Below are 18,446 nucleotides of genomic sequence, written 5' to 3' on the forward strand. Positions count from 1 at the left end.
CAAGGTGGGAGGGGGACCACGCGACCAGTATATTGCAAGGACACGCTTAGCGATTAACAGGGCCATATCCACAAACGCCTGATCGGTTTTTGCAGTTTCTTGGAATAGCCAAGCAGAGCTAATAACGGATCAGAGCTGAGGGTTTCTTGTCTGACTGCACTTATTTCGGCAAAGACCTGTAGCAAGAAGGTCGCTATAGTGGGGCACAACCAGGCGAGATGTATAAAGTCAGCCTCCCGCTTCCCACACCTCTCACAGTCAGCTGTCTCTCGCAGCCCAAACCTGCAGAATTCCACTGGTGTGTGGTATATCCTATTAAGGAATTTAAATTGTATAAGGCGGTGCCGACCATTGAGAGAGATTCGCTTGGTAGCCTCACAACAATATGTCCACATGGGGTCATCTATCATGATCTCTAGGTCAGTCTGCCATTCAAGCCTAGCTTTTGTGTACGTGTAACGCCGCAGCTCTACGGTTCTTGAATAGATTAGGGAAACCAGTCGCTTTGGGGAACTAGCTCGAACCAAAGTAGTGAAGGAGTGCACCTCTGGGGGTTCCTGCAATTCCTCTCTGAGCACTGCGGGCTCTGAAGTAATGGAAGGTGGTTAACACAGACGGCGGGGGATCGATCTGTAACAAACTGTCAGCATCTCTACCGCCGTGTAACCACAATAGCCAGATAGATCTGGGCTGAGGGAACCAGAGGCACGGGGTACTGGTAGGCGGCAGCCTCCAACATGAACTGTGTACCACAATGAACCGCTACCAGTCTTAGTATTGCTAATGTAAGTGAAGTGTTATATTGTGAGTGCAGGCATCTCACAAAAAGTGAAGGACTGGTCTCACACACCACCAGGTGTCATGCTTCATCATTGACCAGTCCTCGCCCTCTAAAAACTTGGTTTGATAGAGGGCGGGCATACTCCTGATGACAGGGATGCACTTCTAAACTAAGCGGGGACCCAAAGAAAAATATATAGTGAGTTAAAAGGCCATTCTGGGTGTCAGCTTAGTTTTAATGGTGCCGGCATCCATATGGTATTTAAAATAAGGTTATCGGTGTCATGGGGATATTAGTGTCCCCCCACTGCTGTATGTGAGGTCACGGGCGAGGACTGGTCAATGATGAAGCATGACACCTGGTGGTGTGTGAGACCAGTCCTTCACTTTTTGTGAGTTGCCTGCACTCACAATATAACACTTCACTTACATTAGCAATACTAAGACTGGTAGCGGTTCATTGTGGTACACAGCATCTCTACCGGCCCCATTCTCAAAGAAATCCCGAATAGTATCCAGACCCAGGGAATGTAATTCACTAATCATTTCTGGTGTAGTGAGCGTCGGCAGCTATTCACACCAAGCAATGGGGGTAGCTGGGCAGTATAAAATTGAAAGCGCGTGATGATTAAGAAGGTTATGCCAAGCATGCGTAGTGGCGTTGATTGAATCAAAGACACCTGTTGTGCGACGCGGGGCATGGAACAGTGCCGTAGCCAAGGGGGCGGGGTTGTAGATAGTCGCTCTATGAGCAGATGGGGAGGGGGTGTCTGTTGGTGTAACCAGTAATATGCATGCGAGGCCTGGGCCTCTCGATAGTATAAGTCAAGGTCGGGAGCACCAAGGCCTCCCATTGAGTATGGTAAAGTGAGAACGTTCCAACTTGCCCGCGGTTGTTTGTCAGGCCAGGTCAGCCTAATCAGAGGTCCGAAGAGTTTGAAAAAACTGTGTGGGTAATACCATCGGAATATTAAGAAACAGGAATAAAAATCTGGGAAGGACCACCATTTTTATGAGGGATATTCTGCCCAAAAGGGAGAGAGGAAGGCAGATCCACCTCGCAATATCCTCCTCGAGCTTACTAATGGCCCGACCATAATTTTCTCGGAAAACCTGGACCGGGTCCGTATAGACCTAAATACCTAGATAGTGTACCGGGTCAGTGACCCACTGTAAGGGGAATCTAATTTGTCAGGAAGCGTTGCCGGGGTGAGAGGGAATATAACCGATTTCTCCCAATTCACTTTTAGCCGAGAGCATTCACCAAACCGCACCACTTCACGGAGGACAGGAGATGCGTTTTGAGCAGGGTCACAAATATAGAGCAGCGTGTCATCCGCGTATGCCCATATAATGAGGTTGTACCCCGGGTATCAAATCCCTCTGTGGCTGTGATATTCACGCATTGCACGGGCCAGCGGTTCCGCCACCATTGCATACAATAACGGGGAGAGCGGGCATCCCTGTCTGGTACTCCGCAATATCTGCAGTGGGACCGTGACTACATCGCCCACCCGCAATCGGGCTCTCTGGTCTGCGTATAATGTGTTGATCAGACGCACAAAGACTCCACCCAGCCCCATTCTCTCCAGGGTCAATAACATAAAGTTCCACTCCACAGAGTCGAATGCTTTTTCAGCATCGAGGAAAATCGCGGTGACCTTAGTGTCCGGTTTAGTTTGCTGGATGGCTCAGAATACAGTGCGTAAATTGTGTGTAAGTGAACGTCCTGGTATGAAGCCGGCCTGCTCAGCGCCCACAAGAGTCGGCATGAGGGGGCTCAGTCTATTAGCTAATATTTTAGCAAAGATATTTATTTATTTATTTTAGGTTTTTATTGCATAGAAACACAATAATATACAGTCACACAACAGTACATCTCTTCTTCGCAGGGGTTGGAAGTACCCCGTTAACCACCAGTTTATACAGCTTTAATGCCAACAATCCAACCTGGGCAGGCAGCGACCTTTCTCACACACAACTGCAATGTTCCGTATTTGTCATAACTTCGTGTACCTAACGTCGTGTCTCCCCACTCCTATCTCTGCACACTTCTGGCTTTAACCATCCATATTCATGGTAGCTCTGGTATAATCCATCTCGGCTCCCGGTCATTTGCCCTGTATCCCGTCCGCACCCCCCTTCCATTCTTGCTATGTCCACCCTGAGAGGAAGAGGTCTAGCTTCCCACTGGTCTAGTCACCCAGCGTCCAAAGTTCCACTATCTACACGCTGTTGTGCTGCAGGGCGAGCATACCTTCACTGGGCTACGTTATCTCACCATCTCCCTCCCCCCTTGCTTCACTAAGCCTGTGTGCCATGTATAGCCGTCAAAAAGTTCTTCGGGCGACTACGTGGGGGCAGTAGTTCCCTATAATTCTCCGTTTGCGTGCAGCAGTACAGCATATTGTGTGACCATCTTTTAATCGTTGGTAACGGGCCCCTCATCCAACACAATGCCACTACCCTTTTTGCAACTAGCAGGCCCATATCCACCAATCTGCGTATTCCCTTGGGTATATTTTTGGAGAACCCCTGAAGTGCCACTGCGGGATCCAGTGTCAGCTCTATCTCCACTATTCTCACCAACTCTCTGTATATGTCTTCCCAATATGCAAATATTCCCGGGCATTGCCAAGCTAAGTGCATGAAGTCTGCTGACGGGCGTGGCACCTCTTGCAAGTCGCTTCCTCACGCAGCCCATACCTGCACAATCGCTCTGGCGTGTAGTATGCTCTGTCAAAGTACTTAAAGTGAATAAGTCTATGTTTGCCATTCAGGGAGACCCGCCTAGTTTTTGTGCAGCAATACTGCCACATTGCATCATCAATTGTCATCTGCAAATCTCTTTGCCACGCCAACCTAGCTGCAGTGTATCGGTGCTCCCTATGCGTCATGGCAATTTTATATATGTTGGGGACTAATTGCTGGGGGTCTCAGTTTTGATTACATAGGAGAGTTCCGGGATATCCGGCTGTTCAGTTAGATTTTCTCCTAGTAGTTCCAACAAAGCCCTGCGCACTCTGTAAAACTGAAAGCGCTGCTACATAGTGCCTGCGCCTGATGGTCCTTACACTTGTTCCCAAGCTTTTGCCACCCCCTCATGAAATAGATCCCCGCCACTTTGATGTTTAATTTGTGTAGCGCGCTTATGACTCCCCTATCCCTGCAAGGGGCTAACTAGAGAGACCATTCTATCGGCATCTCTGGGGAGTACAGCAATGCTCCCGCCTGATGTTGTAAGATACAATACCACGCATGGCGTGTAGAGTTGAGGGAATCCAGAATCCCGGTTCGGCAGTCAACTGTCTCCAGTGTTGTGGCCGGTAGCGGAAGTGGTTTGGCAAATATGGCTTCCATTCTGAGGAAGGGGGTGCCCAGATCTCCATGGATCCAGAAGTGCATGTGGGCGCCCTGTGCTGCACAGTAATATAATTCAAAGTCTGGCGCACCTAGATCACCCATGTTAAATGGCAATGTGAGGACCTGCCACCGTACCCTTGCCTGCTTACCTGCCCATGCCAGTTTTATCATTGATTGATTAAGTCGATGAAAAAATGTACGTGGCAGCACTATTGGTATGTTCATAAAAAAGAATAGAAGCCTGGGCAGTACCACCATCTTCCTGATGGAGACACGGACCATCAGTGACAGCAGGAGTTTACACCAGGCCTCCACATCGTCCTCCAGCTTACTAATCGCAGTTCCATAGTTCTCCCTGAACACTATCTCTGACTCCGTATGCAATCGTATTCCTAAATATCTGACTGAATCCGTGTTCCATTGCAACAGGAATTCCATGTCAAATTCAGTAGTAACTTGGGTGAGCAGGAACACAATGGACTTTGCCCAATTCACTTTCAAGCCGGACAACGCACCAAAGTGCACTACTTCTCTACGTACTGCTGACAAGTTACTCTCTGGGTCTCGCACGTACAGCAAAGTGTCATCCGCATAGGTTCACACCACTATCCTATATGTCGGGAATACAGTGCCTTCATGCCCGTAATATTCCCTGAGGCGCACGCCAGTGGTTCGGCAACCAGTGCGTATAACATTGAGGACAGTGGGCAGCCCTGCCTAGTACCTCTCGAAATGGGGAATGAATCCGTGACCAAATTACCTATTCCGATCTTCGCCGTGGGCCTGTTATACAAAGTACCAACCAATTGCAGGAATATTGACCCCAGTCCTATCCTCGTCAGTACTTGGTGCATGAAAGCCCATTCCACGAGTCAAAGGCTTTCTCCATATCTAAAAATACTGCCACTGTCCTAGTGTCCTGCTTTACGTGTTGCATGGCGCCAAACACAGTTTGGATATTATATGTGAGATTTCTGCTAGGGATAAATCCCCCCCTGTTCCAGGGCCACCAGTATTGTAGAGAAGGGGGCTAGGCGGTTAGCTAGTATTTTAGCTAATATCTTGGTGTCGACATTCAACAGCGAGAGGGGCGGTAGAACCGCACTCCGCCAGGGGTTTCCCCAGCTTTGGAATTTTAACCAAAATCGCCTCTCTCATTGACGGGGGCAAACTACCCGTGACACACAAGTCGTCAAAGAGCGCAGCAAGGTGGGGAAGGAGTTAAGTCAATTAAGGTTTTATAAAAATTAACTGTGAGGCCATCTGTCCCCGGGGCGCTATTAGATTTCATACTCGTCAGAGCCTCTAGAATTTCATCCTTTTTTTCGATATGGAGCATTAGAAATTCTCTATGTGTGTTCGTTAAGAATGACAGCTTGATGTGTTCTTGGTAGTCTAGTATTCCCTCCTCCATGTCTTCCGAACGCGAAGTGTATAAGTCTGAATAAAATTGCCTAAACCGCTCAGCTATATCTTTTTCTTCAGTTAGGGTGTCTCCCTCCGCTGATCTCACCTCAGTGATCAGTGTTTTCCCACGTTTCGTTTTCAGAATCTTGGCGAGTACCGAGCCCGGCCTACCCCCCTCTCCATATGTGCGTGCCTTAGAGTACTTTCCCATATGTAGTACCTCGCTGTCCGCTGCTTCATGATATTCACCCAGCAGGACCTTTATCTCCTCCTCCAGTTCAGCCTCTCCCTCAGCTAACTTCCGCTCTTCCAAGACCTTCAGCTTCTGCTCCAGGTCTTTCAACCTTTACCTAATTGCATTAAGTACCCCTGAGTGCTTAGAAATTACCATACCCCTTGTATATATCTTGAAGGCCACCCACTTTGTCTGGAAGCTGTCCACCAACCCTATGTTGGTCTCAAAATGTTTCTATTGTCTCCACGAGTTCTCCCCTGAATAGTGGGTCAAGCAGTGAATATGGGGAAAAGCGCCATGTAAACGGTGGCAAAGCTTTCTTGGGGGTGTCCAGGACCAACAGCAGTGGAGAGTGAACCAAGAGCGTGCGTGGTAGTACCTTGCAAGTGCGGATCTGGCCCATCAATGACGTAGAGGCCAACCAATAATCTATACGGGTATATATGTTGTGATAGGCCGAGTAATGTGTGTACCCTCCCCTGTCAGAATTGTGCCCCCTCCACACGTCACTTAAATCTAAACAGGTCATTACGCTGTCCCGCATTCTCGCTGCCGCCACCGGTCTCCTTATCGGGCCGGCCGATCTGTCCAAATCAGGGTCTCTTATCAAATTAAAGTCGCCACCCCAGAGAAATTGTGCGTTGTGGTATCTTTGCAGAATGCTCAACATCGTCTTAAAAACTCAGGACAGTCATAATTAGGTCAGTACCTCAATGCCACATAACGCCCCTCGTTATCTGCAAGCAGTAGCTCAATCGAACAAAACGATTTTGGGTTTGCCCATGTGAGCAGCCCCCTTGCATGTGTTGTGGATCCCGCTGAGTTAACATTCCCAGTCAAGCCTTTACTGCGTAACATTGCGCTAGTCTGTGGGAGATGCGTCTCCTGCAGCAAGGCGACATCCACACCCTGCCTGTTCAAGTACCTCGCGGTATGAAAGGGGGTGGTGATAGATAGAGTATCCGGACAGGAAACAAGCTTCGTGAGTCACTTTGCCACTTGATTCAAGCAAGCCTGGCTGAAGACGGCTGTAATGCCAGAAACCGGTCCGAGGAAGCTTGTATCCGGTCCAGGGAAGGCATGGCTTGGCAGTTCGGGCTGGACTGTTCCAATGAGGCACAAGGTCAGACTGATTTGCATATGGCCATGTCTGAACTGGGGAGCAGAGTGGGCTAAAGAACGGTGATGGATTAAAACCAGATCTGTTTACTGGGTGTGAGTGTTTGATTGGTTCAGATGCTCCGTGTCACGCCTGCCAGCTCGCCGGCCAGTCCGAGATCTCCTACAAAGATGGCCGCTCGATGGTGCTCATGTGCGAGGGAGGTCAGGCAGAGTCTAAAGTCTGACTTTCCCATTTTACAGTGCTTCGCGCTCTAGTGTCCCGTTGTTTTTGCGTTGCGTCACTTCCGCAGAGCCTTGCATTGTTTTTCGTGTTACTCTCGGGCGCCCGCACTCGTCCGTCCGTGTCCGAAAGTCCTTGCATCTTCAGTTCCTGTAACACCATTGGGGTTTTTCCTTCGCTCGTTACCTGGAGCGTGGCTATTAACCTCCACATCGCCTTTGTCCATAGTATTTTGGACGGACCCGATACTTTGAGCTTTCTACTCACCCCTTGCCGGCTTTCCTCTCTCCTTCCCCTCAGAACCTCAGCCTGCCTGTCCCGGTTCCGCCCATCGGCCGGACCTGTGTTCCGTTGATTGGCTGGACTTGTGTGGAGCAGGTGTGGGGTATCTCCCGGGGATTGGAGCTGGGGTGGTCCGCTTGGAGGGGCCCTTTATCACCTATTTTTATTTTCTTTGGACTCCTTGGTACTCACGGAGGCTGGCATTCGTCACAGTGCTCGAGAAGAGAAGACTGGGTAAAGCGCTTTTGGTGCTCCTTTTTATTACCTCTCTGACTGTGTAGTATAACTGCTTATGCTTGTGTTGTTTGATTTCAGATACAATAGACCCGAGAATCAGTGAAACAAGACAAGTTCACTTCCTCAGTTAAACCCTTGCACCACAGGGTAAGAGAAAACTAGCCTACTGTCTTTTACATGACTTAGTGAAAGTAGGAGAATCATCTACCTTTCATTTAACCAGGCAAAGTGACAGTTCTTTCGCTGTTGGTGTGGTGCAGAGATACATTTAAGATTGATTGGGCCAATGTTCACACGAAACATCAAAGAAACTATTAGGTAAATACACAGAGAGTATACAAGCTAATGCACTTTGTTTTCTATTGTTGTATATTAATCCTCATACTTTCCTCCTAGTGCCTGTTTCCACCCTGAGGGTACCAGTCCGTGAAGTCTTGTTTTTTCCCTGCCTTACCTTGTTTTGTTCCCTCCTTTCCCTCCATACCACCGTTGTGTTCTAGGGTTTGATAGACACAACAGGTGAAGGGGGGAAGGGTTAGGCCAGGTCTTCGGTTCCTGGCACTCCTGCGGAAACGGCTTCTGGATCCTTACACTCCGTCCATCACCACCCCCTTTTGTACCACTTTGTTCGCCATAAGTTGGCAGGGTATGCTCAGGCGTGAGTCCCTTGCTCACTTTGACACTGGATTCAAGCAAGCCTTGCTGAAGACGGCTGTAATGCCAGATACCGGTCCTAGGAAGCTTGAATCCGGTCCAGGGAAGGCATGGCTTGGCAGTTTGGGCTGGACTGTTCCCATGAGGCACAGGGTCAGACTGAACTGGGGTGGCAGAGTGCGCTAAAGAACGGTGATGGATTAAACCCAGATCTGTTGACTGGGTGTAAGTGTTTGATTGGTTCAGATGCTCCGTCTATCACCACCCCCTTTTGTACCGCTTTGTTCGCCATAAGTTGGCAGGGTATGCTCGGACGTGAGTCCCTTACTCACTTTGCCACTGGATTCAAGCAAGCCTGGCTGAAGACGGATGTAATGCCAGAAACTGGTCCTAGGAGTCTTGAATTGGGTCCAGGGAAGGCATGGCTTGGCAGTTCGGGCTGGACTGTTCCCATGAGGCACAGGGTCAGACTGATTTGCATATGGCCATGTCTGAACTGGGGTGGCAGAGTAGGCTAAAGAAAGGTGATGGATTAAACCCAGATCTGTTGACTGGGTGTAAGTGTTTGATTTGTTCAGATGCTCCGTCCATCACCACCCCCTTTTGTACTGCTTTGGTCGCCATAAGTTGGCAGGGTATGCTCAGACGTGAGTCCCTTGCTCACTTTGCCACTGGATTCAAGCAAGCCTGGCTGAAGACGGCTGTAATGCCAGAAACCCGGTCCTCGGAAACTTGAATCCGGTACAAGGAAGGCATGGCTTGGCAGTTCGGGCTGGACTGTTCCCATGAGGCACAGGGTCAGACTGATTTGCATATGGCCATGTCAACTCGAGTGGCAGAGAGAGCTAAAGAAGGGCGATGGATTAAACCCAGATCTGTTGACTGGGTGTGAGTGTTTGATTGGTTCAGATGCTCTGTCCATCACCACCCCCTTTTCTACTGCTTTGTTCAAGTAACTCAGCACTTTGCGCAGCTTTTGCAAGTCATTCAGCCCTCTAACATTCCATGTCAGCACTCTTATGGAGTCCGCCGTTTTCGGTACTTCGGTCTTAGTGTGGGTCGCCATCTACAGTTGTAGCGTCTACATCAAAACCCAGCTTTCTTTGTGCATATATAGAGTATACTGCATACAGAACCCAAAACAACTTCCCCCAATAACCTCTGCTCAATAACCACGCCCCCAAACTCCCCTTACCTCCCACAGCGGACCACCCCCAAATCGGTCACACAGTACCCTGTGAACCCCCACCCAGCTCCCTACAACTACACATTGAAAACCCCCTTCCTCTATGAGCTCCTTCGCTGTTAGCACTCGTGGGCAGAGGTTGCTCAATCAGCATCTATCGTGAAAATATCAGTGTTTCCTCTGTAGCCCCGCCCCAACATTTCCGATCCAGCTTACGCACAGCATTCCACCCTTAGCTATCCATGACCTATGCACATGTGCCATCGTGCCCACATCGTCTACTGTTCTCCATCCCCGTCCAGGCTCTGCGCCCCACCTCATCTACTTTGTGTAAGTACTGCCCACTTGGCTTTAAGTGTCCTGCATCACCTTTTGCTGATTCCGCCCATGAAGCAGTGACCTTCCGTCCGACTCCGCCATCGTGGGCCTCCCCCCCCCCCCCCGACTATCTGGCATGTAGTTATATTATACATTGCGCCCGTCTAATTGACTCCCGTTTCTCCGCTCCCTCCCCCCTCTATCTGCCTCTATATACATTTATCGGCCTTCTGCATCAGTCTTGTTCGTCCGATGAGCCGCCTGAAGCTTCGCCCTCTAGTTGGACCGGGTTCTTGCGTTGCTCCTTAGACCACCCCTTTAATGCTTACTGTAGAGCCTTCGGGTCTGTGAACATATGGGATTAACCTTGGCTGTTCACAGGGAGTTTCTCCAGGTACAGCATTGCATAGTCTATGCCCAGGTCACAGAGCTGCCTTTTCAAGGGAACAAAGTGTCCGCTAGCTTCCTGCACCCGCATTGTAAAATCCGGGTAGAGTGATTTGTCCGAGCCTTCATATCGGAGAGTTTTCTTCTCTCACGCTATACGGAGCGCCACATCCCTGTAGCGGTACTTTAGCAACTTTGCAATAATTGGACGTGATGGGGCACCTGGGGGTGGCCGCTGGCCCAAAGAGCGATGTGCACGTTCCACCACAAACGTCATAGAAAAGACACCATCTCCCAGAAGAGTCACCAGTAATTTCTCGACAAACTGCTCCATGTTCCCAGTGGGAGTCCTCTCCGGCAGGCCGGTGATACGCAGGTTACAGTGGCGCGAACGTGCTTCGAGGTCTTCCGTCTTATCCTGCAGTACTTGTAGGATTTTCCCAAACTGCTTGTGGTCCGAATCCAGTCGTATGCGCCTCCTAAACCTCCGTGAGTCTTCTTTCCGACATGTCCAGTCTCTCTGCATGCTTGTCCATCCGTTCTGCCAGTCTATCCATTCTGTAGGAGAGAGCATCCATCTTCGTGCCCAGAGAGGCTATCCCGCACTGCAAGCTTTTTTCCATGGATTGAAGCATACTATGTATGTCCGTACCCGAGTCTTCCTCCGGTGGCGCCTGCATTCTCGAGGACTCAGTACTGGTGGCGTCGTGGGATTTAGAACGTTTCTGTTCGAATGACAACTTAGATTGTGTCTTGTCCCCTCTGCCCATAATGACAATGAGCCAGCACTGCCTGCGAGCGAGTTCTCTGGCGCTGTACTGTGTATATACTCCTGTAGGGTTCTGGGCTGCTGGCGCACCCGAGATGAGTATCTTCACGTGGCTTCTCCTTTCTCGCGCTGGTCTGTCTGCGGCGCTGTCCAGACCAGGTCTGGTTGTCACTAGCTTCCTGCGTCAGCAACACCTTATCACCAGTTTTACGCACTCACGCGTTGGCCATTCACTGTTTTATGTCCTCATCCTGTGCTTTCATAGCGTTCCCTCTGACACCGGGTCACTCTGCCAACCCCTAAGTCGGTCCGCATTCACTGCCCGCTCCCCCTGCTTCAGTGCTGCTGGTGCCTGAGAAGTGTGCAGTCTGTCATAGACTATCCAGCATATCCAGTGTCCTCTAGGCACTTCACCGCTTTCATATCCTTTATTCCATACAATGCAGCTAACCCTCTGCTTCAGGTTACTCACCACGCAGTGCTCTGGCACCCCGCACTCCACCTGGTTCTGCAGACTTGTTTGCAGGTTTTGGCATGAGGGACTCCCACTTCAGACTTTATTTATGCTGCCCAGACTATGCAGCAGTGCTTTTCCGCCTACATATAAGGTGCATGTGTCCGGTGTCTTTAGGCTGTAAGAACGTGGCTCCCACAGTGCTTAAACCGGCCCACACGCACCTTCACTGACACTGCATCCCACGCTCCAGCTGAGGCCGTCCCGGCCGCTTGCAGGAACCGGAGCGTCTTCAGCTCTTAAATTGCCACTCCAGTCTAGTGGCACTGATGTGAAGCATCCGCAGGCTCTCTCCCTGCCGCCCGCTGATTCACGAGCTACTGCTGCTACCGCTGCGTGGTGTGTGGTGCGTGGCCCCTCAGCTCTCGCCTGTAGTCTGCCTCTGAAAGTCTCTCTGCAAGCTGCCCTTCGGGCCGGTTTGTCACTGCCGCACCGCAGCTCACCTTTAGAGGCGGGCAGTCCTCCCCCGGCAGTACACCAGTGTCGGCACACTCACCGATCCCGGTTTCCCCAAACTCCTCCACTATTCACCACCGCCACCGTTAGTCCTACAATGACCGCGCCGCACGTCGCAGGACGCAGCACTGCCCCTCCTTTCATGCTGGACCGGGGATTAGGGGCCTGCGGTCTGCATCCGCGCAGGTAGCCCTTTCTCTAGTATGCCGCGTCGGTGTGCTACCAAAGTTGGCTCCGTCTGCTTCTCTCAATCTCCGGTAGCGTGTCTTGCAACTTGCAGGCCCTTATTGGGGGAATGCTGAAAGATAATTATCGGATAGTTAATCGGCGAAACGGAGCTCAGGGCTCAAGTGGCCATTTTGGTCACGAGCAAGCTCCGTCCCCTTAATAACTTAATATATTCTAGGTACTCAAGCAGGTCAGAAGATGTGGAGCAGAGCAGGACTCTATAGAGATCAGCGTAAAACTGCCAAAATTGTTCCACCACCCCATCCGAGTCTACAACAGTATCCCCGTTCTCCGAGTCTAGTTGCATAGGTTGAGTGGTGTCACGGCGTCCTCTCATATGGTTCGCCAGTGTCGAACCCGGTCGTTTCCCCTCCCTGTACACCCGCGCCACAGCGTATTTGCCCATCAGCTTCACCTCTATATCTGCCTCCATGAGATATTCCTCGAGTGTTTTCTTAAGTACAGTCTGTAATAAAGGATCTTCAGAGGTGCATATATTTCTGACTATGTCCGAGAGCATTTGCTCCAAGAGAGCTAGCCGCCTCCTAATCGATCTCAGAACCCCTAAATGCTTAGATATGTCTACCCCACGTACATAGACCTTGAAGGTCTCCCAAATGGTAGAAAAGCGCAGAACCAAGCCCAGGTTAGTTGCAAAAAAAGCCTCCATAGCTTCCAACATTTCCGCCTTAAAAACTTCATCTAGTACCGCGTATGGAGGAAAGCGCCAAGTAAACGGGGGGCGGCCTGGCAGAAGTAGCTAGTATAAGTAACAAAGGAGAGTGATCCAAGTAGGTACGTGGGAACACCTCAGAGTCGCGTATTTATTGCCGAAGGGAGCCTGCCAGGAATCAATATTCTATTCGGGTATGAAGATCGTGGGGTTCCGAGTAATGTGTAAAGCCACCTGTCACACCTGACCGGGTGCGCCAAGCATCTATGACGTACAAGTCCATCAAAGTGGCCAGAAGGGCCTCAGCTGCCTGTGAACGGCGCCTCGCAGGGGGCTCCGACCTATCTAGGTCAGGATTAATACTGCAATTATAATCCCCTCCCCATAACTGAGGGACGTCACGCAAACGTTGAGCAAGTGTGAGCAAGTCAGGGAAGAACTGGGGTAGTCATGATTGGGACCGTGCACATTAATTAATATGCTATCCAAACCCCTCCCCTTACATCTAGACACCACATGCCTGCCGTTAGTGTTGGTGTACAATTCCTCGAGTGTGAGGTGAGATTTGGGGTTGATCCAAGTGAGGACCCCTCGTGCATGCGAGGTGAAACCTGCAGCATGGATTGTGCCACAAATTTCGTTTCGGGTTTGCAAGAGATGTGTCAACGGTAGATGTGTTTCCTGTAAAAGAGCGATATCTATAGTGTGTCTGGTGAGATACGACATACCTTTCCTTGTCTTACGCTGGTCATTGAGACCTCTAACGTTCCAGGATAAAAGCCTTATTGTGGACTTCATCTCCTAGGGCAGTGTAGTGTGACTGTAACGTCAGAAAGTATCCCAGGGGCATCTGGTCGATAATCATATCATGCAATAGTGACGGCATATGTACCATTGTGTATGTATCTCTGAAAATTATTTTAAAAACAAAAATAGAAATATCCAATGAAAACAAACAATAATTCACAAAAAGCTCTACCTCCCCCCACCCACGCCATGGCACCCCAATCGTGGCACGGCCTCATTGTACCCCCCCCTCATCCCCCCTCTAAAGTAAATTGGCAACTAGCCATGTAGTGTGTAACACACGGGGTGGATTTTACCGAAGTACTACAAGCAGCCACCGGCATCTAGCCATACATAACTATGCATATATAGGCAATCGTTTATTAGTGAGGAGCCACTAAGCCAAGCCGGGCATGCAGGTGTCCTGCTATAAGCAACAATCACAGTGGTGCATCAAACCCATCGGCAAAATATCATACAAGCATTAACGAGTGAAAGACTGCAATGTGTGTGCCTAAATAACTTCCCTTTGCACATAGTGAACCAAAGGTATATCCACAACTTATTTGGAGTATGAAGAAAGAGTCCGGGCGACCAACTCAAGAGCCCATCCAAACAAAATAGAAGACACACCCACCATTTCAACAGGGCAACAGAATAATGATATGGGCATTAGAAAAACAGAAGACAATATGTTACAGTGTGGAGGCATCTCAGCCAAATTGGTCTAGTCATTGTCTTCGAGGGAGCCTCCCTGTGCGCCCTCCGCCGCCTCCGACGTGTGTTGTCGCGCAGCCTCCAGCGTAGATTTCTTGAGTATGTCCTTCATGGCTTTTTGCAGAGTGTTCGGGTCCGTAAAGACGCGGGAAGAGCCATCCAGGTTCACCTTTAGTTTCACGGGATACAGCATAGCATAGGAGATGTTATGGTCCCAGAGTTGTCGTTTAAGAGGATTGAAGAGGCGGCAAGCATCCTGGACTTTGGCGGTATAGTCAGGGTAAAGCGAAATCGACGAACCTTCGTAACTGAGGTCTCCCAATTCCCTGGCCCGTAAACGTACGTTACTGCGACGAGACCGGGCCTCCAAGTCCTCTGCCTTATCCTTAAGGGTTGCAAGGGTTTTAGCCATCTGTTTTTGCACCAGGTCTGCGTCAGTCTGGGCCTCCTCGACCTCGGTGATCCTACGTTCGGCCATGTCTGTACGTTCTGCTTGTTTATCTAGGCGCTCTGACATCCTGTCTATTCGGTACACCAGTGACTCTATTTTCCCATCCATAGTCAGTAGACTTTTTTGGATGGTAGCAAACATCTGTTTGACCTCAGTGGGGTCATCTTCTGGGTGATCTGCGCTGGAATCCTATGAGGGCACCTGGTCCGCCTCCTTAGATTTAGTACTTTTTGTATCAAATGGGAGACGGGTTTGTGTTCTATCTACCCTACCCATGACAAAGGTTTGGAGCAGAAGTATAAGGTGAAACCAAGTCACTGATATGTCTTAAAGGAGTTGGATGACAATCCACGGGCACCTCCAGCCGGATTGCACCAGGGGCTAGCAACCATCCAGGAGGCCACCGGGGGCCAAACAAGCGAATCCCCTCAGGAGAGATCACGGTGTGACAGTCACCCCATGCCCAGAGCGTCCGGGAGCACAGGCTTCGCACCCCAGGCGGGACACACCCCACACAGGCCCCCTAGCAGCAGCCAAAGCCCCCGCCGGGCGGGGACCCACAGCAGGTCGGACAAAGCGAGAAGACAACAGTTGGCACAGATAGGCGTGTTGCTGAAAGCTGGTAAAGCGCTAAGGGCCACCCCCACACCTCCGACAGTGACAAAGATGCACAGTGATCTATGGAATTCTCCCTTTTCACCTTTGCAATCTGGTCAGCGCACCGTAGTCGCCTAGTAGGGGGCTGAGGATCACAAGATGTAGCAAAGAGCTGGCGGGGCGTACCACAGGTGGAGAAGCCAATTCCAAGGCCACGCTCTCCCAGGGGGCCCCCGCTTACCACACACAATGAAGCTGTCCTCAGCTCGGACTCCCCCTTCGCCACCAGGGGGGATATCCAGGGAGTATTCAGTCAGGGCAGTTGGATTCAGGGCAACGTCCACAAGGTCAAGGGGACGTGCCATCTCCTGGGGCTCTCAGGGCTGCTCTGGTCGGGCCCTCCGCGCACACGAGGCCTCGAAGGGCACCGTGTCCCTAGGTGCACAGGGTCCTGCGCCGAACTCGATGAAGCTGGCGCAGCAGATGAGCAGTAATTGCGGAGGGACTCCCCCGGCCGCCAGACTGGAGCCCATTATCGGGCGTCGTGATGCTGGGGCACTCCCCCGCTGTACGTTGAGCGGGCGTGCGGCCTTCAACACAGCCCCGCGCCGCGGCCCAGGTTCAATACGGCTCTCGGAGGCATCGGTGCAGCCACCCTAGGCAGGATTACAACAGGCGGCGCCCAGCATCTCACCTGTTTTGTTTGCCCAGCATTCAGCGGCATCTCAGGTGCGTGTTTGTGGGCTTTTAAATATTTTGATTGCCAGGATATAATCAGCGTGGCACCGATAACTCGCGGAGCTCTTCCTCGACGCGGCCATCTTGCGCTGCAGCAAGCTCCGCCCCCACAAATGGCTATCATTCTTAAGCACAGAACAAAATAGATGATTTCTTTGAGAAAAGAATGTTGCCCTCTTCCATGCCAGCTTTTCTACTCAGCATGTTGTAGAAGGACTCACAGATGGGAGCTGGTCGAGGGCATACGTAGCTCTGCACTCCTCGAACTATTGGGGGATGAAACCTTGTCTTGCCCACTGCAAGGAAATCAGTCATGGTCAGTGTCAAAGGTAAGATTATGCTTTTTTTCCAGATTTCAGCATGGTGTTTCCATTCGGTAATGCGATTTTGTGATATGCTATAAGTACTGCAAAATGACAGCCTAGGAGTGCTAGCGAGGGCAGTGCAGGCGAGGAGACCGAATGCTTAGCCTATGCTTGGGGCAGCCAATTTTCAGTAAGGTTCTGTCAGAGTGAAACCTTTGGTAGCTACGCCTCAAATGTCCCTTTAGGTTTGCTTTGAAGTTAGTGCCAAGAAGGTAGGCATTGGTCTTTGGCCAACTCAGATAAGTTACCTGCAATATTTCTTTGTCTGCATATAGAGTATTGTGCACCTTTCACAGCTATGTGCAGAATCCGACCTGGAATCCGAAGTATATGTTCTTGGGGGCATGGTAACCATTATAGCGACATAAAAATGTGGTAGTGGAATTGTTTTTCCCACCATGACTATGATAAAATAAAATTCACAATATGGTAAGATTTGTAAGCAAATCTAATATTTTTAATTCTCACTTTTTCATTACATTGATTTTTCTTCAAAGAGCATTTAGGAAGTATGGTGACCAATTGTGCAGCATTTTAAAGGGTGGTGGACTGGAATATTGGCAGACACTTGACAGACAGACTTTTAAGGGGTGCTTGTACCACACAACATTTGTAAGAAATCTATGAGCAATCATAGAATGTAAAACACACTGGAAAAGTAACATTTGATCATACCTAATAAACCAACTTTATATGGACTCTCTGCGGTCTTGTCCGGGATGTTTTGGAGAAAAGGAGGGGCAACTTTTGAAGCCCATCAACTCAGTAAAAGTGGCGAAACCTGAATGGCAGTTTTACAGTGGTATTCGTGCGTTACCATGCCAACATATTTTTTTTTAAGTAGAGAAGCACATTTAGCCAAAAACATTATTTCTGAATGGCTAATATGTACTTTGGAGTCCGTTAAGAGCAGAAGCATCTATGGTAGAAGAATTGATGTCTGACACTTCGCAAGCCATAAAATTTGGGGTAAAGCAACATAGAAATGGGCAGTGGCCAACCAGAGTAACCCGTGACAGCCAGCAGTGATGCTGCCAACTGATTTTAGAAACATGCGAATCGGACTATGCATTAAAGTAAATTGATGGTACAGAAATGTATACAGCCCACTTGTAGCTCACTTTTCCCATCACTTTCTTTAGCATCACATTTTATGGTGTTTGCTCACTTAAGTGAACACTGACTATTAGGCATTTTTGGTTGTAGGATACTGAGAAATAGATCTCTTGTGATAAGTCTAACATGTTCCTGGTTTTGTAAAAACGTGAATGTAAATGTTATCTGTTGTGTTTTGTTGCAGGGCCAAGTGCAAAGTGGGCTGCGTTCAGGCATCCGCATCGCTCAGGGGTCATACTTTCGCGTAACTCTGCTGAAGCCCATCGCTGTGCAAGTGGATGGAGAGCCCTGGATCCAGCCTCCAGGCCAAATTATCATTTCTGCAGCAGGACCAAAGGTAAGATTGACGTAAAAGTGAGCGTGTTTTACGGCCCAGTGGGACAACATGTCTTCTGTAGAAACTTAGCTGTAACTTCAGGACTCTAGGTCTGCATCCTGGCAGGCTTTTTCTCAGGCTTCCTACTTCAGGTTCCATCTTATTGGGAACTATGAAGGTAGTAGAAACACTTGTTCGTGGAGTGTGTAGGAGCAATCAAAACATAATTAAATAGAAGCCCAATGGTAGCGTTATATGAGAATATCCACTTTACTTTATGATAATAATCCACGTTATATTTTTCTCATCATAGTTATGATCCCTCTTCTCCAAAAGAGCAACTTCCTGATTAATTATCCTATTGAAAACCAAAGAGATCAGGGGTTGTTTTTTCCTCTCGCAAAGGGGTAATACAAAAGTATCTTCCTAACAAATTATTTCTTTCTAGAGATGAACCCTGAGAATTTTAAGAAATTACCGTGGTTTCCTAGCAAGCCCGCCGACAGTGACAGCTTTGCCAGGATTCTGT

At 49.6% G+C, this 18,446-nt stretch overlaps 1 protein-coding gene across 1 annotated transcript in view; it reads left to right on the forward strand.

The window, feature by feature from the left end:
• The window catches only part of DGKQ (diacylglycerol kinase theta), a 1,232,715-nt gene that overhangs the window by 1,202,886 nt on the left and 11,383 nt on the right, over positions 1-18,446 (forward strand). Inside the window, exon 22 of the mRNA XM_086961841.1 lies at positions 17,786-17,938. Within this exon, the coding sequence (XP_086817967.1) occupies positions 17,786-17,938 (153 nt within the window). The remainder of the gene's footprint in view (positions 1-17,785; positions 17,939-18,446) is intronic.

The sequence above is a fragment of the Lissotriton vulgaris genome, chromosome 3_1 (genome assembly GCF_964263255.1).
Source record: "Lissotriton vulgaris chromosome 3_1, aLisVul1.2, whole genome shotgun sequence".
Classification (NCBI taxonomy): domain Eukaryota; kingdom Metazoa; phylum Chordata; class Amphibia; order Caudata; family Salamandridae; genus Lissotriton; species Lissotriton vulgaris.